Source organism: Mya arenaria, chromosome 15 (genome assembly GCF_026914265.1).
Source record: "Mya arenaria isolate MELC-2E11 chromosome 15, ASM2691426v1".
Lineage (NCBI taxonomy): Eukaryota > Metazoa > Mollusca > Bivalvia > Myida > Myidae > Mya > Mya arenaria.
In genome coordinates this window covers 11025500-11041336 of record NC_069136.1, presented here as the reverse complement: position 1 = coordinate 11041336, position 15837 = coordinate 11025500, and the positions used below count along the sequence as shown (strand labels likewise).

The window sequence follows — 15837 nt, the reverse complement described above, 5'->3', positions numbered from 1 at the left end:
TGTGGCGAAAAATGTTGCATCAACTCATTTTAGGCATTTAAAATAACAAGAGTCTATTATCGATAGGAATGTGTTTCAGGGTGTAAGACGGACAGGCTTTCTATAATACTGTGCCGAAAAAGGTAGCACCAAATTTGTTTAGGCATTTCTTTATTTTGTATAAGCTTATGATGTATATCATATTTTATTCGTCCATTGTACTGTGCGAACATATATAATTCTCAAACAAAGTTTATTTGCAGGTGAACCCCTCACGCTAAATCATTATATTATTATTATTTTACATAATTGGAAGAGACACATATTACTTGGTAAAAAATGGTGACCCGTTAAGTTTAAGATACCTGCTAACTTGTACACCGTATGCAGAATCTAACTGTGTTGATTGGTTGTTGTACGGATGGAAGGCCCAGAGCTCAAGTCCAAGGGTGAGGTATGCCGTTCTGAAACAAACCATTGAATTCGTGGGATATCTTTTCATAGTTGATAGACTCATAGACGCACATTGTAACATCTAAATGGGTTGTCTTTCTTAATTTTTCAGTATGCACAAAATTCTGGTTACTTGGGCAACAGTTTTTGTTTTAAAAGTATATGACCCATTAGGGCGGTGCTACAAAAACATTTGAACAGTACTCAATTTCGATTGGTCAAAAACATAACATTAATTTATTTTTGCTGTTCTTCAGAAAAACTGTGCTGCATTGTTTCCTATTTAAAGCAGAACGAAAACAATGTGCAAGTTTTACATGATGAATCTGTCTTAAAAATGGTACTTTGCAAGCCTTATTGTATATGTTAGAGATCTTGATCGTCAAAATTGGAAACAAGATTATTTGATGTTTTCCGATGCAATAGTCAAAACCAATCTGCGTAAAATTAATCAACATAAACAATTGAAAAATCCATGATATTCGTTGGCAAACACAAAGATGCAAACACCAAATACATGCTACTGATACTAGTTTAACAAGTAAACATTAGAGGGAAAAAATACTTCATGAAACTATTGTTGGTACATTCGTCAGAATCAATCTAAGCAAAATGAATGATTGTCACCAAAGTGAACATGAAAAGTAGTAACGAATACGTACCCGAAGTCTACTGCCCCTGTTTGAGAGTCTCTCCCGTTGACGATTATTTTTGCCAAAACACGATAAACGCCAGCTTTCTTAAACTTCACCCTGTCTGTACCTCCGTCGAACACGATGTGCTTGCCAAAACTGCTGCTGTCCATAAACTGTTCGTCCCACAAGAAAGTACCGGCTGATGAAGTAAGAAAAGTTGATCGGCATACTTTCCTATAGTGGGTAACTCCTACCATTCGTGTTTTCGCATATTCGCCCCGCTTCGTTTCGCATATTTGGCATAATTTCGCTGCGAAATTGCGAAAACACCAAATGGCAAAAATCGGCCACTATTCTGTGGAGACCCCTCTCTGGAGGACGTTAATTTGGTCTTATTGTAAGTTTGAGGCAGTGTGCATTTAAATTGGTATTAACCCCTGTTGTCTGTGTTCCAGTGACCGTCAAACACAAGTATATCAAACACAGAGTTTGACTGATAAGCCTTTTACTTCTTACTTAATAATGTATTTCTGGAAACTGTAATTTACTGATAACAAGATTGTAACCGTGTATTTAATAACTGAAAAAACACAGATATTAACTGATTTGGTGAATACTAAAAGATTAACTGTGATCTACTATCGTCTCATAAGGTAAAAATACCGTGTTTTATGCACATTTCTTATTTGTTAGTAAGAGTGCATCTTTAATATGTGTTTTATGCGTGTGTTGTAGATGTACGTTTTTGTCTATCGTTCGGTGTAATTTTGGCCTTTACCTTGTTCCTCTAAGAAGGTTAATATTTGATATGCCTATGAGTTAGCTTATCCATGTAGTTTTTGTTGTATTATAAAAATATTTCCCTTCTACAATGTTTTTAAACTACACAATCGAGGTTTTTGAAAATACGAAAACTCGCTAATGGTCGAGACAAACAGGCAATAATGTGCAATAATGTGCTAAGTTAATAGACAAAAACATTTATAATGCGCCAAGTGGGTGAGTGGAAATACGACAATGCGAAAAAAAAGCCGAATGGCGAGGCAAAACTTAGCAACATTATCATTTCGCATTTTCAACCCGCCTCTTGGCGCATTTTCTTCCCCACGCTCGGAGTATTCTCGCATTTCCGCCCGCCACTTGGCGCATTTTACATTTTCGCCCGTTTTCTTCTTTTCGCCCTTCACCGTGTAAATGGGAAAACGCCAAATAGAAGAAATCAATTTTAATTTGGTTTCCATATTCGATTTTTTATTCCCACTTTCCGTTGCAAAAACATTCGAACAAAACACGACAACTGCTTTGTAACCATTTTAATAAAAATGAATTCTTATGGGTTTTGATAAATTGTTAAGTGGGAGGTTTTTTGATTGTTTGGCCTTTATCTACCGGGAACAAATTATTATTTTTTAATAGTCAATATCGTTTAAAGATTGCCACTGGCTATATTTAAGTTTCCAATATTTTTTCGGTCATCTGAATTTTATCAACTGTAACTGAAATGACTACACTAACCTGGTGTAGCCTGTTGACCATCCGAACCCTTGAATGAAAAGGCTGGGGTGGCACCAGAGTTGTGACGCCGTCGCCTTTTCCCTGAAAACAAAAGGTCCGTGCATGAGAAGGTCTATGAAATAAATCAATTGGAATATAACAAGCATGCCCACTAGCGAATTTAAAGGTTTGGAGGGTTGAAGAGGAGGATGCGCATCCAATATAAAGTAAATATGATTCACCAGAGTGCACCCTTTCATGTTTAACATAGCCAAAATAATCTTGGAGGAGGACTCACTATCTACCCTAACCATACTTAAACCATTCATATTTCGTTACAGGGAAGGGAACTCATATACCCCCCCCCCCCCCTGACGTCTGTTATGGCATATATAAAATTGGAGCGGCGAGCCAAAAAAACGGAAGCGGGCGATATATAATAATGGGAACAGAATGAAACTGTTCATTTAGATACGAACTACATTTTCAGCCAATGGAATTGCAGATAGGCAATCATTCATTAAAATTTCAACTTTCGCCGGTGTTTAAACACTCATCCGATACACATTCCATGCATCAGATTTTGCGTTAACAATGTGTCAGCCAATGAGGGTGTATTCTTAGTCTGTAAGATGACCTGAATGAAAAGCGTTCGTTTGCTACGCTCACTCCGCCAATTCTTATTCGTTGAGTTTTTACTTCATGTAATAAAATTATTACATAATAATCAGCATATACTTCTCTTCAACGGCCTTAAAGTAGCACTCTCACAGATCGACCGTTTTGACATATTTTTTGTCTTAGAATAAGCCAACTTTGAAATTAAATGTTCGGAAGCACTCTCAAAGATCGACCGTTTTGACATATTTTTTGTCTTAGAATAAGCCAATTTTAAACATCAATGTTCCGAAACCAGTAATATAATAAGACTGAAGAAAGATAAGATCGCAGTTTTCATATCAAAGATGGTGTTTATGGCTAAAAGCGTTACTAGGGCTTTAAGAATAAAAAAATCGGCCATTTTTCGAACAATTAACATCTGTTCTAGTGTGAGTTTAATGACTGAATTGAAAGCATTGATGTCAAAGACAGCTGATTCTGTTACAAAAATGTCCAAACTGTAAATCTGTGAGAGTGCAGCTTTAATGCTGCAGGATTTGAAAACTCAAATATAAACATGTATAAATGTATTTATTAAAATGAAAGTAAGAAAGAAAATGCTATTAATCTTAAAACTCGAAACTTAATGAACACAAAAAAATCATGAAAATTGCTAAGATCGGCTGCATGATTCGCTCCAGAGATATATGTTATTCAGCAGTTAATTGTAACCACGCCCCTCCAGGTCCGGGGGTATACCAGGGATAGCCGGGAAAATGGGCCGTGTTTTTTTACCTTCCAGGTGGCCCCGTAGTACCGGGTGAATGCTGTGGTTTTGTCTTCGCCCCAATAATAGCAGGGAATGGGCCTTATCTAGGGTCCCTGGGGTGGGGGGGGGGCATTTTGCGGGGATTTTACCAGCAGTTCGTCCCTGCAGGGCGGGGATTTTACCCGGGCTTGGCTGGACCGAAAGTCAAAGTCCCCGCTATTCCCCGGACCTTGGGGGCCGTGGTTACAATTGACTGGTGCATTATGTTACATCATTAATCATGATGATCTTATCAACAATGCAGCAATTGTTGTCAACATTAAAATGTTTATTGTTTGACAACATCAGTTTAATAAAAAGTGTTCAAGAGTCTTATCGAACATTGCATTTGTTTCTTTATTCGTGTTTATGAACACTGCTCACAAGCGGATTCAAGGGAGTGGGCGCAACCGCCCCACCCCCTCCCATAAATCGTCCAAGTTTACTTATAATTTCAATATAGGAGAAAAAGTAATAAAATACGCCAAAAATGCAGTCCCAACCCCCACCGCCAACACTTTAAATAAATTTCGGTTCGGAGTGGGGGGGGGGGGCAAGTAAAAAGGCTTCGCCCCTAAGTAACGCCTCATCTATCGTCAAATCCTAGATCCGCCCTTGTTTCAACTGACCTTGGCCGAGAGGATGGCCTTAATTGAAGTTTAAGGAAATAGTACCACGAAGTACACCGAGGTGCATTTGATTTTGAATTTAGAATTCTATATTTGGCCTTTGAGGACGCCAAAACGTCAATCAGATCAGATTTTCATTTATCCAGCTTCTCATGAATAATATATTCGTTAAATGGCAAACGCAATATCATTCGGCTTTCAACGCTCTATCAAGTGTAAGGTCAGTGTAATAAGGAAATCGTTTAATTGTTTTAAAGAGACACAATATAGTTTTTCTCTTAAGAGATGCCAAAAAATGATTTTGGTTTAATATTATCATTAACGTCAAATGAGTAAAACATGATATTGCATACACATTTATAAAACATGTTTGCATCTCTTAAGTGTAACCTTTTTGTGCCCTTTAAAAACTGCACTCCCACAGATTGTCAGTTTGATGTGAAGTCGGCGGCCTAACGGCCTAAATTTCTCTTTATTTCATAGCAATTGGCCATGCGTTTTCTTGGAAAACAATGATAATGCAATGTGTTTTATTCATACGTTATAGGAATTCAAAAATATTTTTTTTTTAAATAGGCCGCTAGGCCGCAAACCTCACGCCGCTAGGCCGTTAACTTCACGTACATCCGAAAATTTCATTTACCTTAAAGCGTTAGTAACCTTTTACTCATGAAACGTTAATTTTTGTACGTATTAAATATGAGGAACTGCAATGATATCCTTTGTCAGCATTCTTATATCACTGTATCCGGACCTTTAAGCAAACATTAGCTCATTAAAAGACAAAAACTGAAAATAAAAGTTGTCAAAACGATCAATCTGTAAGAGAGAAACTTTAAATGCCTTTTGTTTGATAATCAATGTATTTAATTTCCGATTTTCTTTGCTGTATTTCCACCAACATTAAGAAACTTTGCTTTCATTGAGCTCAAACTTCGATACATGTAAGGACGCAAAATGAAAGAAAAAGTGTGTGGGTTTTTTTTTTTCAAAATAAATACTAGTTAAATAGATAGATAAAATGACAACTTTTACTCATAAACCTTCGTTATCTCAAGTGAAATGCATTTGTGGTTTCGTACCGATCCCATTTTTAGAAATGTATAATCGTCCATTTCTCAAAACTCAAATACCAAGAAATCTAAATATATTCCCCTTGTACTCATATTCAAAACTACTTTAGCGTGTTCGCACTATAATCGTTATTTTTTGGAGTTTATTGATGTGAAGTAAGTTATTTTATTAAGTTTGATAGAAAAAAAAGCTACGTCTCATCAAATAATACTATTCTTTTTCAATGCAGTATGCATTTATTTGAATATTTTAGAAACACGTTTCAATAATAACCATAGTCGTATGCTGAAGCTGGTCTGTGGCTATAAAAATGTGTTTAATGAACATTGGTCAGTAATTAAGTTAGACAGAATGAAAAATATCGAAGTGTGAACATATGTCACGTTTCTACAGATTTTAGATTGTTTTAATTTGTCCCCATCTTATAAATGATCGTATCGTACCATCGATTTTTTTTATTCATATTTCTGTTAAAGAGATAAAATAGTTAGTTCAAAAATAATAGTCGTATTTATTAGTTCAAACATCGTTTCTATTATTTGCATGTTTAAGTTAGTTGTCTGGTAAGCGCAGTAGTAAGCGGACTCGCTTCACACCAAGGCGACCCGGGTTCGATTCCCGGCCTGGGCGCATGTGAGTTTGGTAAGTCGTCACTAATCCTGACAAGTGGGTTTTCTCCGGGCACTCCGGTTTCACTCTGGCGTTACATCGTGCCGACGAGAGTGACTTAGTATAAGTTATCATGACTTTCTTTACAATCGTTATAAAATATATAATGTTTAGAATAATATCGAACTGAATGTTTTATCCTTCAATATATCTTCGTACGGTAGCTAATCCGTCGGCTCTTAAAGCTGCACTCTCACAGATTGAACGTTTTGACAACTTTTTTTATTTTTTGTCTTGGAACGAGCCAATTTTTACGAAAATCCATGGAAACCAGTTATATAAGACTGTTGACAAAAAAATCAGATCGCGGATTTATATAATTAAGTCAAAAAATGATGGTTTATGCATTTTTCTTAAACCGTTAGTAACGGTTTAAGCCATAAAACATAAATTTTCGAACGGAAATATGAAAATCTACGATCTCATTTTTTGTCAGCAATCTCATATCATTAGTTTGCAGATATTTACGCAAAAAATTGCTCTTTCCAAGACAAAAAATAAAAAAGTTGTATAAATGGTCAATCTGTGAGAGTGCAGCTTTAATATAAAACAGATTCAGAGCATAAAGTAAGCTCAAAAGACGTTTAAGGCATCAAATCCGCGAATAAGTCATAACACTGAGTGACAAAAAACCTACAATTCTGGTAAAATTAAAAACAAAAAGAGATTTGATGCTGAAAACTAATATGCTATATAAATGTGCGGTTGTTCATACTAGCTGAAGTAAGAAAGTTTTATTATTATTTGTTCTTTATTTCAACCGATATCGGATGTTAAGTTACATGTTTTTCAATCAAATAAGTCCAAAAAATGATTGTGAAGTAACTTACGTTATAATTTTTTATGTATTTGTTATCTGCACATAAATCCTTTTAAAGCAGCATTGTCGCAGATTGACCGTTTTAATAACTTTTTTTTAATTTCTGGTCTTGGGTGAGCCAATTTTGCGTAAATATCTTGAAGCAAGTGATATAATACTGCTGACAAAACTCAGATCGCAGCTACTCATATAAACGTACAAAAATTGTTGTTTTATGGTGATTAAATCATTTTTCTTCAAGCGTTATTAACCCTTTAAGCCATAAAACAGCAATTTTTGACCGTTAATATGAAAAACTGTTATCTGATTTTTTGTCAGCAGTCTGTAATCACTGGTTTCAAGACATTTACGGAATTGTTTGGTTGTTAAAACGGTTAATCTGTGAGAGTGCATCTTTAAGATAAAACCAAAATTTTATCAGGTAACCAGACATCCACAGGTCATACATTTATGATTTCGAACACCTGTAAGAAGTGTATTTACCTGCTCCTAATCTTGATGTTATCTCAGAGAGCCCGTCCACCTGAAAGGATAAAAACAGTACGTGTATAGTTTTGAAAATGCGTAACAATCACTAAGCTCGCTAATCAGTTAGGTTATGATCTTAACCCTTAAGGAAATATAGGTCGCGATGTCTACAGCAATATTGAAAGAAGACACGCCTATTCCTGGGCATCCAATCAGAAAACATCTCTGCTTCTGTCAGCCAATAAGCTACATTAAAACTCTGAGCTTATGTAAATATCTCTGCACGCGATTCGTATCTCACATTTGCATGTTTCGCAGCTTGTAGCATGCTCAAATATTATATTATTAATCTTATCATGCTATTGTTTGATATTCGTAATGAATATTCAACGAGGTACGAAGTTATTTCGTAGTCGGCAAAAACAAAACGTTGTATTTATGGCCATATTTCAAGTTCAGGTATCTCTTATACATCTGATCGGAAATTCAGTAATTTTGCATAGTTACCCTTTTTGCAGAATTAGGCGCATTTTTTACGCTAAATTCAGTGTATTTTAAAGGTGTTTTGGGCTCCCGTTTTGTTAAGATTCAAGTATTCGTTCATTACGTATAGCAAAGCGAAAGTTTACTTAATTATTTCGCTCAGGAAGAACAAAGACAAATGTAAAATATAAATTTAATTTGGCCGAAATAAAAGGCTTCTAGATAATAATATTTATGAAATAATTTCCTCAAAATTTGTCAACCAAATGTTAAAACCTTTAACCATTTTGAAATTATTGTAAATAATAGTACCAAAAGATTTATACTGGTATGTAGTTTTTATGAGCGGCAGCATTATCAATGGCGATAATAATGACTTAGTCAACGTGTTTGTGTGTCAGGGTTATATGCCTTGACAAACTGTGGAGGTATTGCGATGCATTTTGCTTTACTTAAGCAAATATCGCATAATTAAAACCATACCAGCCATGTCTTTTTTGTCCGTATGCCGTGACCAGCGTGTCAAGCAATATTGTTTACTTGACGATCATTTGGCAATTCCTATAGTAAAACAGTTTTGGAAAACATCAACCTACCCAATTTCATACTATCGAACTGTTTTGCTTTATTTAGTTATAAACTTAATGTTTTATTAATGCTGTTCTTGATGTTATTGATGCTACGTTTCTGTTATTAGTTTATTTGAGATATTATAAAACATTTATGATTTATTATTTGCGAGTTCTAGCACCTTAAAATAAAAGTATGGTGGTTTACCGGCAAAATGCGTGTTTTTACCACGACAACCGACACCATGCAAATGAGCGATTTGCCAAAAAACACACACAAATATGGCTTTTAAAAGTTAACATGATACTATGTAAAATACTTAGGTTGTTGAAATGTTAAATGCAATATATCAATCGAATGATAAGACGCAGATATACTGTTTTAATTGAGTGATATTTTTACCTTGTGAGAGTGGCGGTGTTTTCTTTGCATTTCAAGATCAAGCTGTTTTGCATGAATCAAGTCATTAGCTTTGTCTTTCGTTGTCTTCAGTTCTCTCTTTAAATTTTGCACTTCAATATGGTTCACCAAATGCGAGGTAAATGATATCAAAAGCATGAATACAAATGATAAAATACAAATAATTCGAATCCATCTTCTGCGCCGCTTTTCGACATTTGGAATTATTTCGGCATCCATTTTATAATTTGGAATGTACATGTCACTTTCCATCCTTTAATATCACTATTGCACTGTACTTTATCACTCTTTTCTGAGAAAAATAGTTTATAGAACACTGATAAGCTCTTAGATCAAACACTAATCACTCCATTTGCCAAACTCAAGGTACACAAGGGTTATCAAACTATGGCCCGTCTTTTGTGTTAAAATGGTAGACTAACAACGGGCGTTTCCACAAATATCAAGTTTTAGCCCAGCTTAGTTTTTCAGTGTAAATCCACTACTATTCTTAGCAAACCTAAATTTATTTATTTTTATAAAAAAACTTCAAACATTTTTAAATCGCCAGTATTATTTAAGCAAGTTGCCAATGAAATTTTAGCAAATCGCCAATTATATTTAAGCAGGGGCGTACGTTGCGGACGTGGTGGGGCGTTATTATACATACAAGGGAAAAGTTAAAAGCACTTAACTCTGGCGTAGGTTAAGAGTGATGAAAAAGAAAGTGATCTTATTCAATTATGAATCAATATCAGATTATTGTTTTACATCCATCTGTTGATCAGAAGTTGTACATCATCATTGTTTTTATCATGTGAGGCAGAATGAGTCATGACTGGTATGTTTTTTCACCGTATCGGATTGATACTGTCACCTATGGTACGATTAAATAGTGTAAGATCAGAAAAGTCAAGTGAATTGAAAATCAAATAAAGAGATCTAGCCTTGTAGATTAAAGAAACCCTAGGCTATATATTGTATTTCTATATCATATATCATCCAGACCTAGATCTCTCCGATACGGCCGTTGATAAGAGAGACCCATTGACCATTGTTGTACAAGTGTTTGTGGGTGTATCAAGTTGGTGGATGGGTCAAGTCGATGGGTGGGTCCAGTCGATGGGTGGGTCAAGTTTGTGGGTGGTAGGTCATGTTAGTGGGTTGGTCAAATTGGTGGGTGGGTCAAGTCGGTGGGTGTATCAAGTTGGTTGGTGGGTTGGTGGATGGGTCAAGTTGGTAAGTGATTCTAAATGTTTAATAGGTCAAGTTGGTTGGTGGGTTAAGGTGGTTGGTGGGTGGGTCAAGTTGGTAAGTGATTCAAGTTGGTTAATGGGTCAAGTTGGTTGGTGGGTTAAGTTGGTTGTTGCAATCAAGTTGGCGAGTGTGTTAAATTGGCGGGTGTATTAAGTTGGCGGGTGTATCAAGGTGGCGCGTGTATCAGGCTGGTTAGTTGGTCAAGTTGGCGGGTATACCAAATTGGTGGATGTTTCAAATTGGTGGTTATGTCAAGATGGTGGGTGATGGAACAAGTTGGTCGTTGTAACAAGTTGGTGGATGTTTCAAGTTGGTGGATGGGTCAAGTTGGTCGGGGGTCAAGTCGGTTGGTGAGGGCTCAAGTTGATGGGGTATCAAGTTGGTAGGTGTATCAAGTTGGTGGTTTGGTCAAGTTGGTGGGTGGTTCTACTTGATGTGTGTATTAAGTTGGTTGGTGGGTCAAATTGGTGGGTGGGTAAAGTTGGTTGGTTGTGGGTCAAGTTGGTGGGTGGGTAAAGTTGGTTGGTGGTGGAACAAGTTGATGGTTGGTCAAGTTGGTGGGTGTACCAAGTATGTTGGTTGGTCAAGTTGGCGGTTGGGTCAATATGGTGGTTTTGTCAAGTTGGTGGGTGGGTCAAGATGGTGGGTGTACTAAGGATGTTGGTAAGTCTAGTTTGCGGGTTGATCAAGTTGGTTGAGGGTCAAATTGGTGGGTGAGTGAAGTTGGTTGGTGGTGGATCAAGTTGGTGGGTGGGTCAAGTTGGTGGGTGTTCCAAGTTTGTTGGTTGGTAAAGTTGGTGGGTGGGTTAAGTTGGATGGTGGTGGATCGAGTTGGTGGTTGGGTCAAGTTGGTGGATATTCCAAGTTTGTTGGTTGGTCAAGTTGGCGGGCGGGTCAAGTTGGTTGGTGGGTCAAGGTGATAGGTGGGTCAAGTTGGTGGGTAGGTCAAGATGATGGGTGAACCAAGTATGTTGGTAAGTCAAGCTTGGGGGTTGATCATGTTGGTTGAGGGTCAAATTGGTGGGTGGGTGAAGGTTTTGTATGTAACAAATTTGTAGGTGGGTCAAGTTGGCGGTTTAGGCAAATTGGTGAGGAGGTCGAATTGGTAGGTATATCAAGTTGGTTGATGGGGATCAAGTTCATGAATGGGTCAAGTTGGTGAGTTGGTGGGTGTTTCAAGTATCATGTTGGTGTGTCGAGTAGGCGGGTTGATTAAATAGGTGTTGGGTAAATTTTTTGGGTTTGTCAAGTTTTTAAGTGAAATATGTTGGTGGATGGATCAAGTTGATTAGTTGGTCATGTTGATAGGTTGGTTAATTTGGTAGGTTGGTAAAGTTGGTTGGTGGGTAAACTTTGTGGGTTGGTGAGTATGATGGTCGGGTCAAGTTGGTGGGTTGGTCAAGTTGGTGGGACAAGGCTAAAGTGTACACAACATGTCCGTATCTACGCCAGTGTAAATGCTCTACGCACTGTATAAATATAAGTAATTACTTTTGTTTAGTGGACTTCCAATCCGTTGCACTCACTTTAAGTGGTCTATCATGTCTTATTATTGCTCTTGAGTTAGAAGTTATACTAAGTATGAGTCTCTGTCTACGTATGGTTAACTATAATAGTATTACGATGTTAAAAAGATTCGTCAATTTGCTATGTCAGTTATTGTTTTATGAAACGCAATTGAACATTTCGAACATGTAGTCCAAGATCATTACCACCAATTACTTCGTTGCCACTCTTTGAGTTGAGTTCTAAAAATAGATGAGGTCAGACGAAGTCAAGTCAGTTCATTTTCAAATGCGTAAAATAATGCATACATTTAGCGGCTTGCATCTCATATTTTTAACTTTCTAAAGATATACACCAGTTTACGAGCAAATATAAAATACTACTTGTATATACATTTAGCGCGAAATTGACGGATTGTGATGGGAGTTTGTATACGTTTTCTATCGTTTTAGAGCTTTATAAGGAAATTGTGGAAGTGCCACTTTCTTGTAAAAGTTACTAGTGTCCTTTGATAATTGCTTAACGATAGCGTTCTTGAATTATTTATCAGCTTAATGACACAATGATCTAAGCCTAACATTCAACCATGCTTCAGCTTAATGACACAATGATCTAGGCCTTACATTCAACCATGTTTCAGCTTAATATCACAATGATCTAGGCCTAACATTCAACCATGTTTCAGCTTAATGACACAATGATCTAGGCCTTACATTCAACCATATTTCAGCTTAATGACACAATGATCTAGGCCTTACATTCAACCATATTTCAGCTTAATGACACAATGATCTAAGCCTAACATTCAACCATGCTTCAGCTTAACGACACAATGATCTAGGCCTTACATTCAACCATGTTTCAGCTTAATATCACAATGATCTAGGCCTTACATTCAACCATGTTTCAGCTTAATATCACAATGATCTAAGCCTAACATTCAACCATGTTTCAGCTTAATATCACAATGATCTAAGCCTAACATTCAACCATGCTTCAGCTTAACGACACAATTATCTAGGCCTTACATTCAACCATGTTTCAGCTTAATATCACAATGATCTAGGCCTTACATTCAACCATGTTTCAGCTTAATATCACAATGATCTAGGCCTTACATTCAACCATGTTTCAGCTTAATATCACAATGATCTAGGCCTTACATTCAACCATGTTTCAGCTTAATATCACAATGATCTAGGCCTTACATTCAACCATGCTTCAGCTTAATATCACAATGATCTAGGCCTAACATTCAACCATGCTTCAGCTTAATGACACAATGATCTAGGCATTACATTCAACCATATTTCAGCTTAATGACACAATGATCTAAGCCTAACATTCAACCATGCTTCAGCTTAACGACACAATGATCTAGGCCTTACATTCAACCATGTTTCAGCTTAATATCACAATGATCTAGGCCTTACATTCAACCATGTTTCAGCTTAATATCACAATGATCTAGGCCTTACATTCAACCATGTTTCAGCTTAATATCACAATGATCTAAGCCTAACATTCAACCATGCTTCAGCTTAATGACACAATGATCTAGGCCTTACATTCAACCATGTTTCAGCTTAATGACACAATGATCTAAGCCTAACATTCAACCATGCTTCAGCTTAACGACACAATGATCTAGGCCTTACATTCAACCATGTTTCAGCTTAATATCACAATGATCTAGGCCTTACATTCAACCATGTTTCAGCTTAATATCACAATGATCTAAGTCTAACATTCAACCATGTTTCAGCTTAATATCACAATGATCTAGGCCTAACATTCAACCATGTTTCAGCTTTATGACACAATGATCTAAGCCTAACATTCAACCATGCTTCAGCTTACCGACACAATGATCTAGGCCTTACATTCAACCATGTTTCAGCTTAATATCACAATGATCTAGGCCTTACATTCAACCATGTTTCAGCTTAATATCACAATGATCTAAGCCTAACATTCAACCATGCTTCAGCTTAATGACACAATGATCTAGGCCTTACATTCAACCATGTTTCAGCTTAATATCACAATGATCTAGGCCTTACATTCAACCATGTTTCAGCTTAATATCACAATGATCTAGGCCTTACATTCAACCATGTTTCAGCTTAATATCACAATGATCTAGGCCTTACATTCAACCATGTTTCAGCTTAATATCACAATGATCTAGGCCTAACATTCAACCATGCTTCAGCTTAATGACACAATGATCTAGGCCTTACATTCAACCATATTTCAGCTTAATGACACAATGATCTAAGCCTAACATTCAACCATGCTTCAGCTTAACGACACAATGATCTAGGCCTTACATTCAACCATGTTTCAGCTTAATATCACAATGATCTAGGCCTTACATTCAACCATGTTTCAGCTTAATATCACAATGATCTAAGCCTAACATTCAACCATGTTTCAGCTTAATATCACAATGATCTAAGCCTAACATTCAACCATGCTTCAGCTTAATGACACAATGATCTAGGCCTTACATTCAACCATGTTTCAGCTTAATATCACAATGATCTAAGCCTAACATTCAACCATGCTTCAGCTTAATGACACAATGATCTAGGCCTTACATTCAACCATGTTTCAGCTTAATATCACAATGATCTAGGCCTTACATTCAACCATGTTTCAGCTTAATATCACAATGATCTAGGCCTTACATTCAACCATGTTTCAGCTTAATATCACAATGATCTAGGCCTTACATTCAACCATGTTTCAGCTTAATATCACAATGATCTAGGCCTTACATTCAACCATGTTTCAGCTTAATGACACAATGATCTAGGCCTTACATTCAACCATGTTTCAGCTTAATATCACAATGATCTAGGCCTTACATTCAACCATGTTTCAGCTTAATGACACAATGATCTAGGCCTTACATTCAACCATGTTTCAGCTTAATGACACAATGATCTAGGCCTTACATTCAACCATGTTTCAGCTTAATATCACAATGATCTAGGCCTTACATTCAACCATGTTTCAGCTTAATATCACAATGATCTAGGCCTTACATTCAACTATGTTTCAGCTTAATATCACAATGATCTAGGCCTTACATTCAACCATGTTTCAGCTTAATATCACAATGATCTAGGCCTTACATTCAACCATGTTTCAGCTTAATATCACAATGATCTAGGCCTTACATTCAACCATGTTTCAGCTTAATGACACAATGATCTAGGCCTTACATTCAACCATGTTTCAGCTTAATGACACAATGATCTAGGCCTAACATTCAACCATGTTTCAGCTTAATGACACAATGATCTAGGCCTTACATTCAACCATGTTTCAGCTTAATATCACAATGATCTAGGCCTTACATTCAACCATGTTTCAGCTTAATATCACAATGATCTAGGCCTTACATTCAACCATGTTTCAGCTTAATGACACAATGATCTAAGTCTAACATTCAACCATGTTTCAGCTTAATATCACAATGATCTAGGCCTAACATTCAACCATGTTTCAGCTTTATGACACAATGATCTAAGCCTAACATTCAACCATGCTTCAGCTTAATGACACAATGATCTAGGCCTAACATTCAACCATGTTTCAGCTTAATATCACAATGATCTAGGCCTTACATTCAACCATGTTTCAGCTTAATGACACAATGATCTAGGCCTTACATTCAACCATGTTTCAGCTTAATGGCACTATGATCTAGGCCTAAAATTCAACCATGTTTCAGCTTAATGACACAATGATCTAAGCCTTACATTCAACCATGTTTCAGCTTAGTGACACTATGATCTAGGCCTAACATTCAACCATGTTTCAGCTTATTGACACTATGATCTAGGCCTAACATTCAACCATGTTTCAGCTTAATGACACAATGATCTAGGCCTAACATTCAACCATGTTTCAGCTTAATATCACAATGATCTAGGCCTTACATTCAACCATGTTTCAGCTTAATGACACAATGATCTAGGC

General features: G+C 36.6%; 1 protein-coding gene and 1 long non-coding RNA gene across 7 annotated transcripts in view; one reads left to right on the top strand and one right to left on the bottom strand.

The window, feature by feature from the left end:
- The window catches only part of LOC128220431 (uncharacterized), a 38819-nt gene that overhangs the window by 7072 nt on the left and 15910 nt on the right, over nt 1-15837 (bottom strand). For 2 of the 3 annotated variants that reach the window (XM_052928812.1, XM_052928814.1), the window contains exons 3-6: nt 7645-7684; nt 2583-2663; nt 1095-1266; nt 345-443 (exon numbers count right to left, since the gene is read on the bottom strand). In XM_052928812.1, coding sequence (XP_052784772.1) covers nt 345-443; nt 1095-1266; nt 2583-2663; nt 7645-7684 — 392 coding nt within the window. The remainder of the gene's footprint in view (nt 1-344; nt 444-1094; nt 1267-2582; nt 2664-7644; nt 7685-15837) is intronic. The other variant, XM_052928813.1, reaches the window with a different exon arrangement.
- Nucleotides 5733-15837, top strand: part of LOC128220433 (uncharacterized) — a 36075-nt gene continuing 25970 nt past the window's right edge. For 2 of the 4 annotated variants that reach the window (XR_008258785.1, XR_008258782.1), the window contains exons 1-3: nt 5796-5827; nt 6225-6314; nt 7583-7701. This is a non-coding gene — a long non-coding RNA (uncharacterized LOC128220433). Of the gene's footprint in view, nt 5828-6224; nt 6315-7582; nt 7702-15837 lie in introns of all 4 variants that reach the window. The other 2 variants (XR_008258784.1, XR_008258783.1) reach the window with 2 other exon arrangements.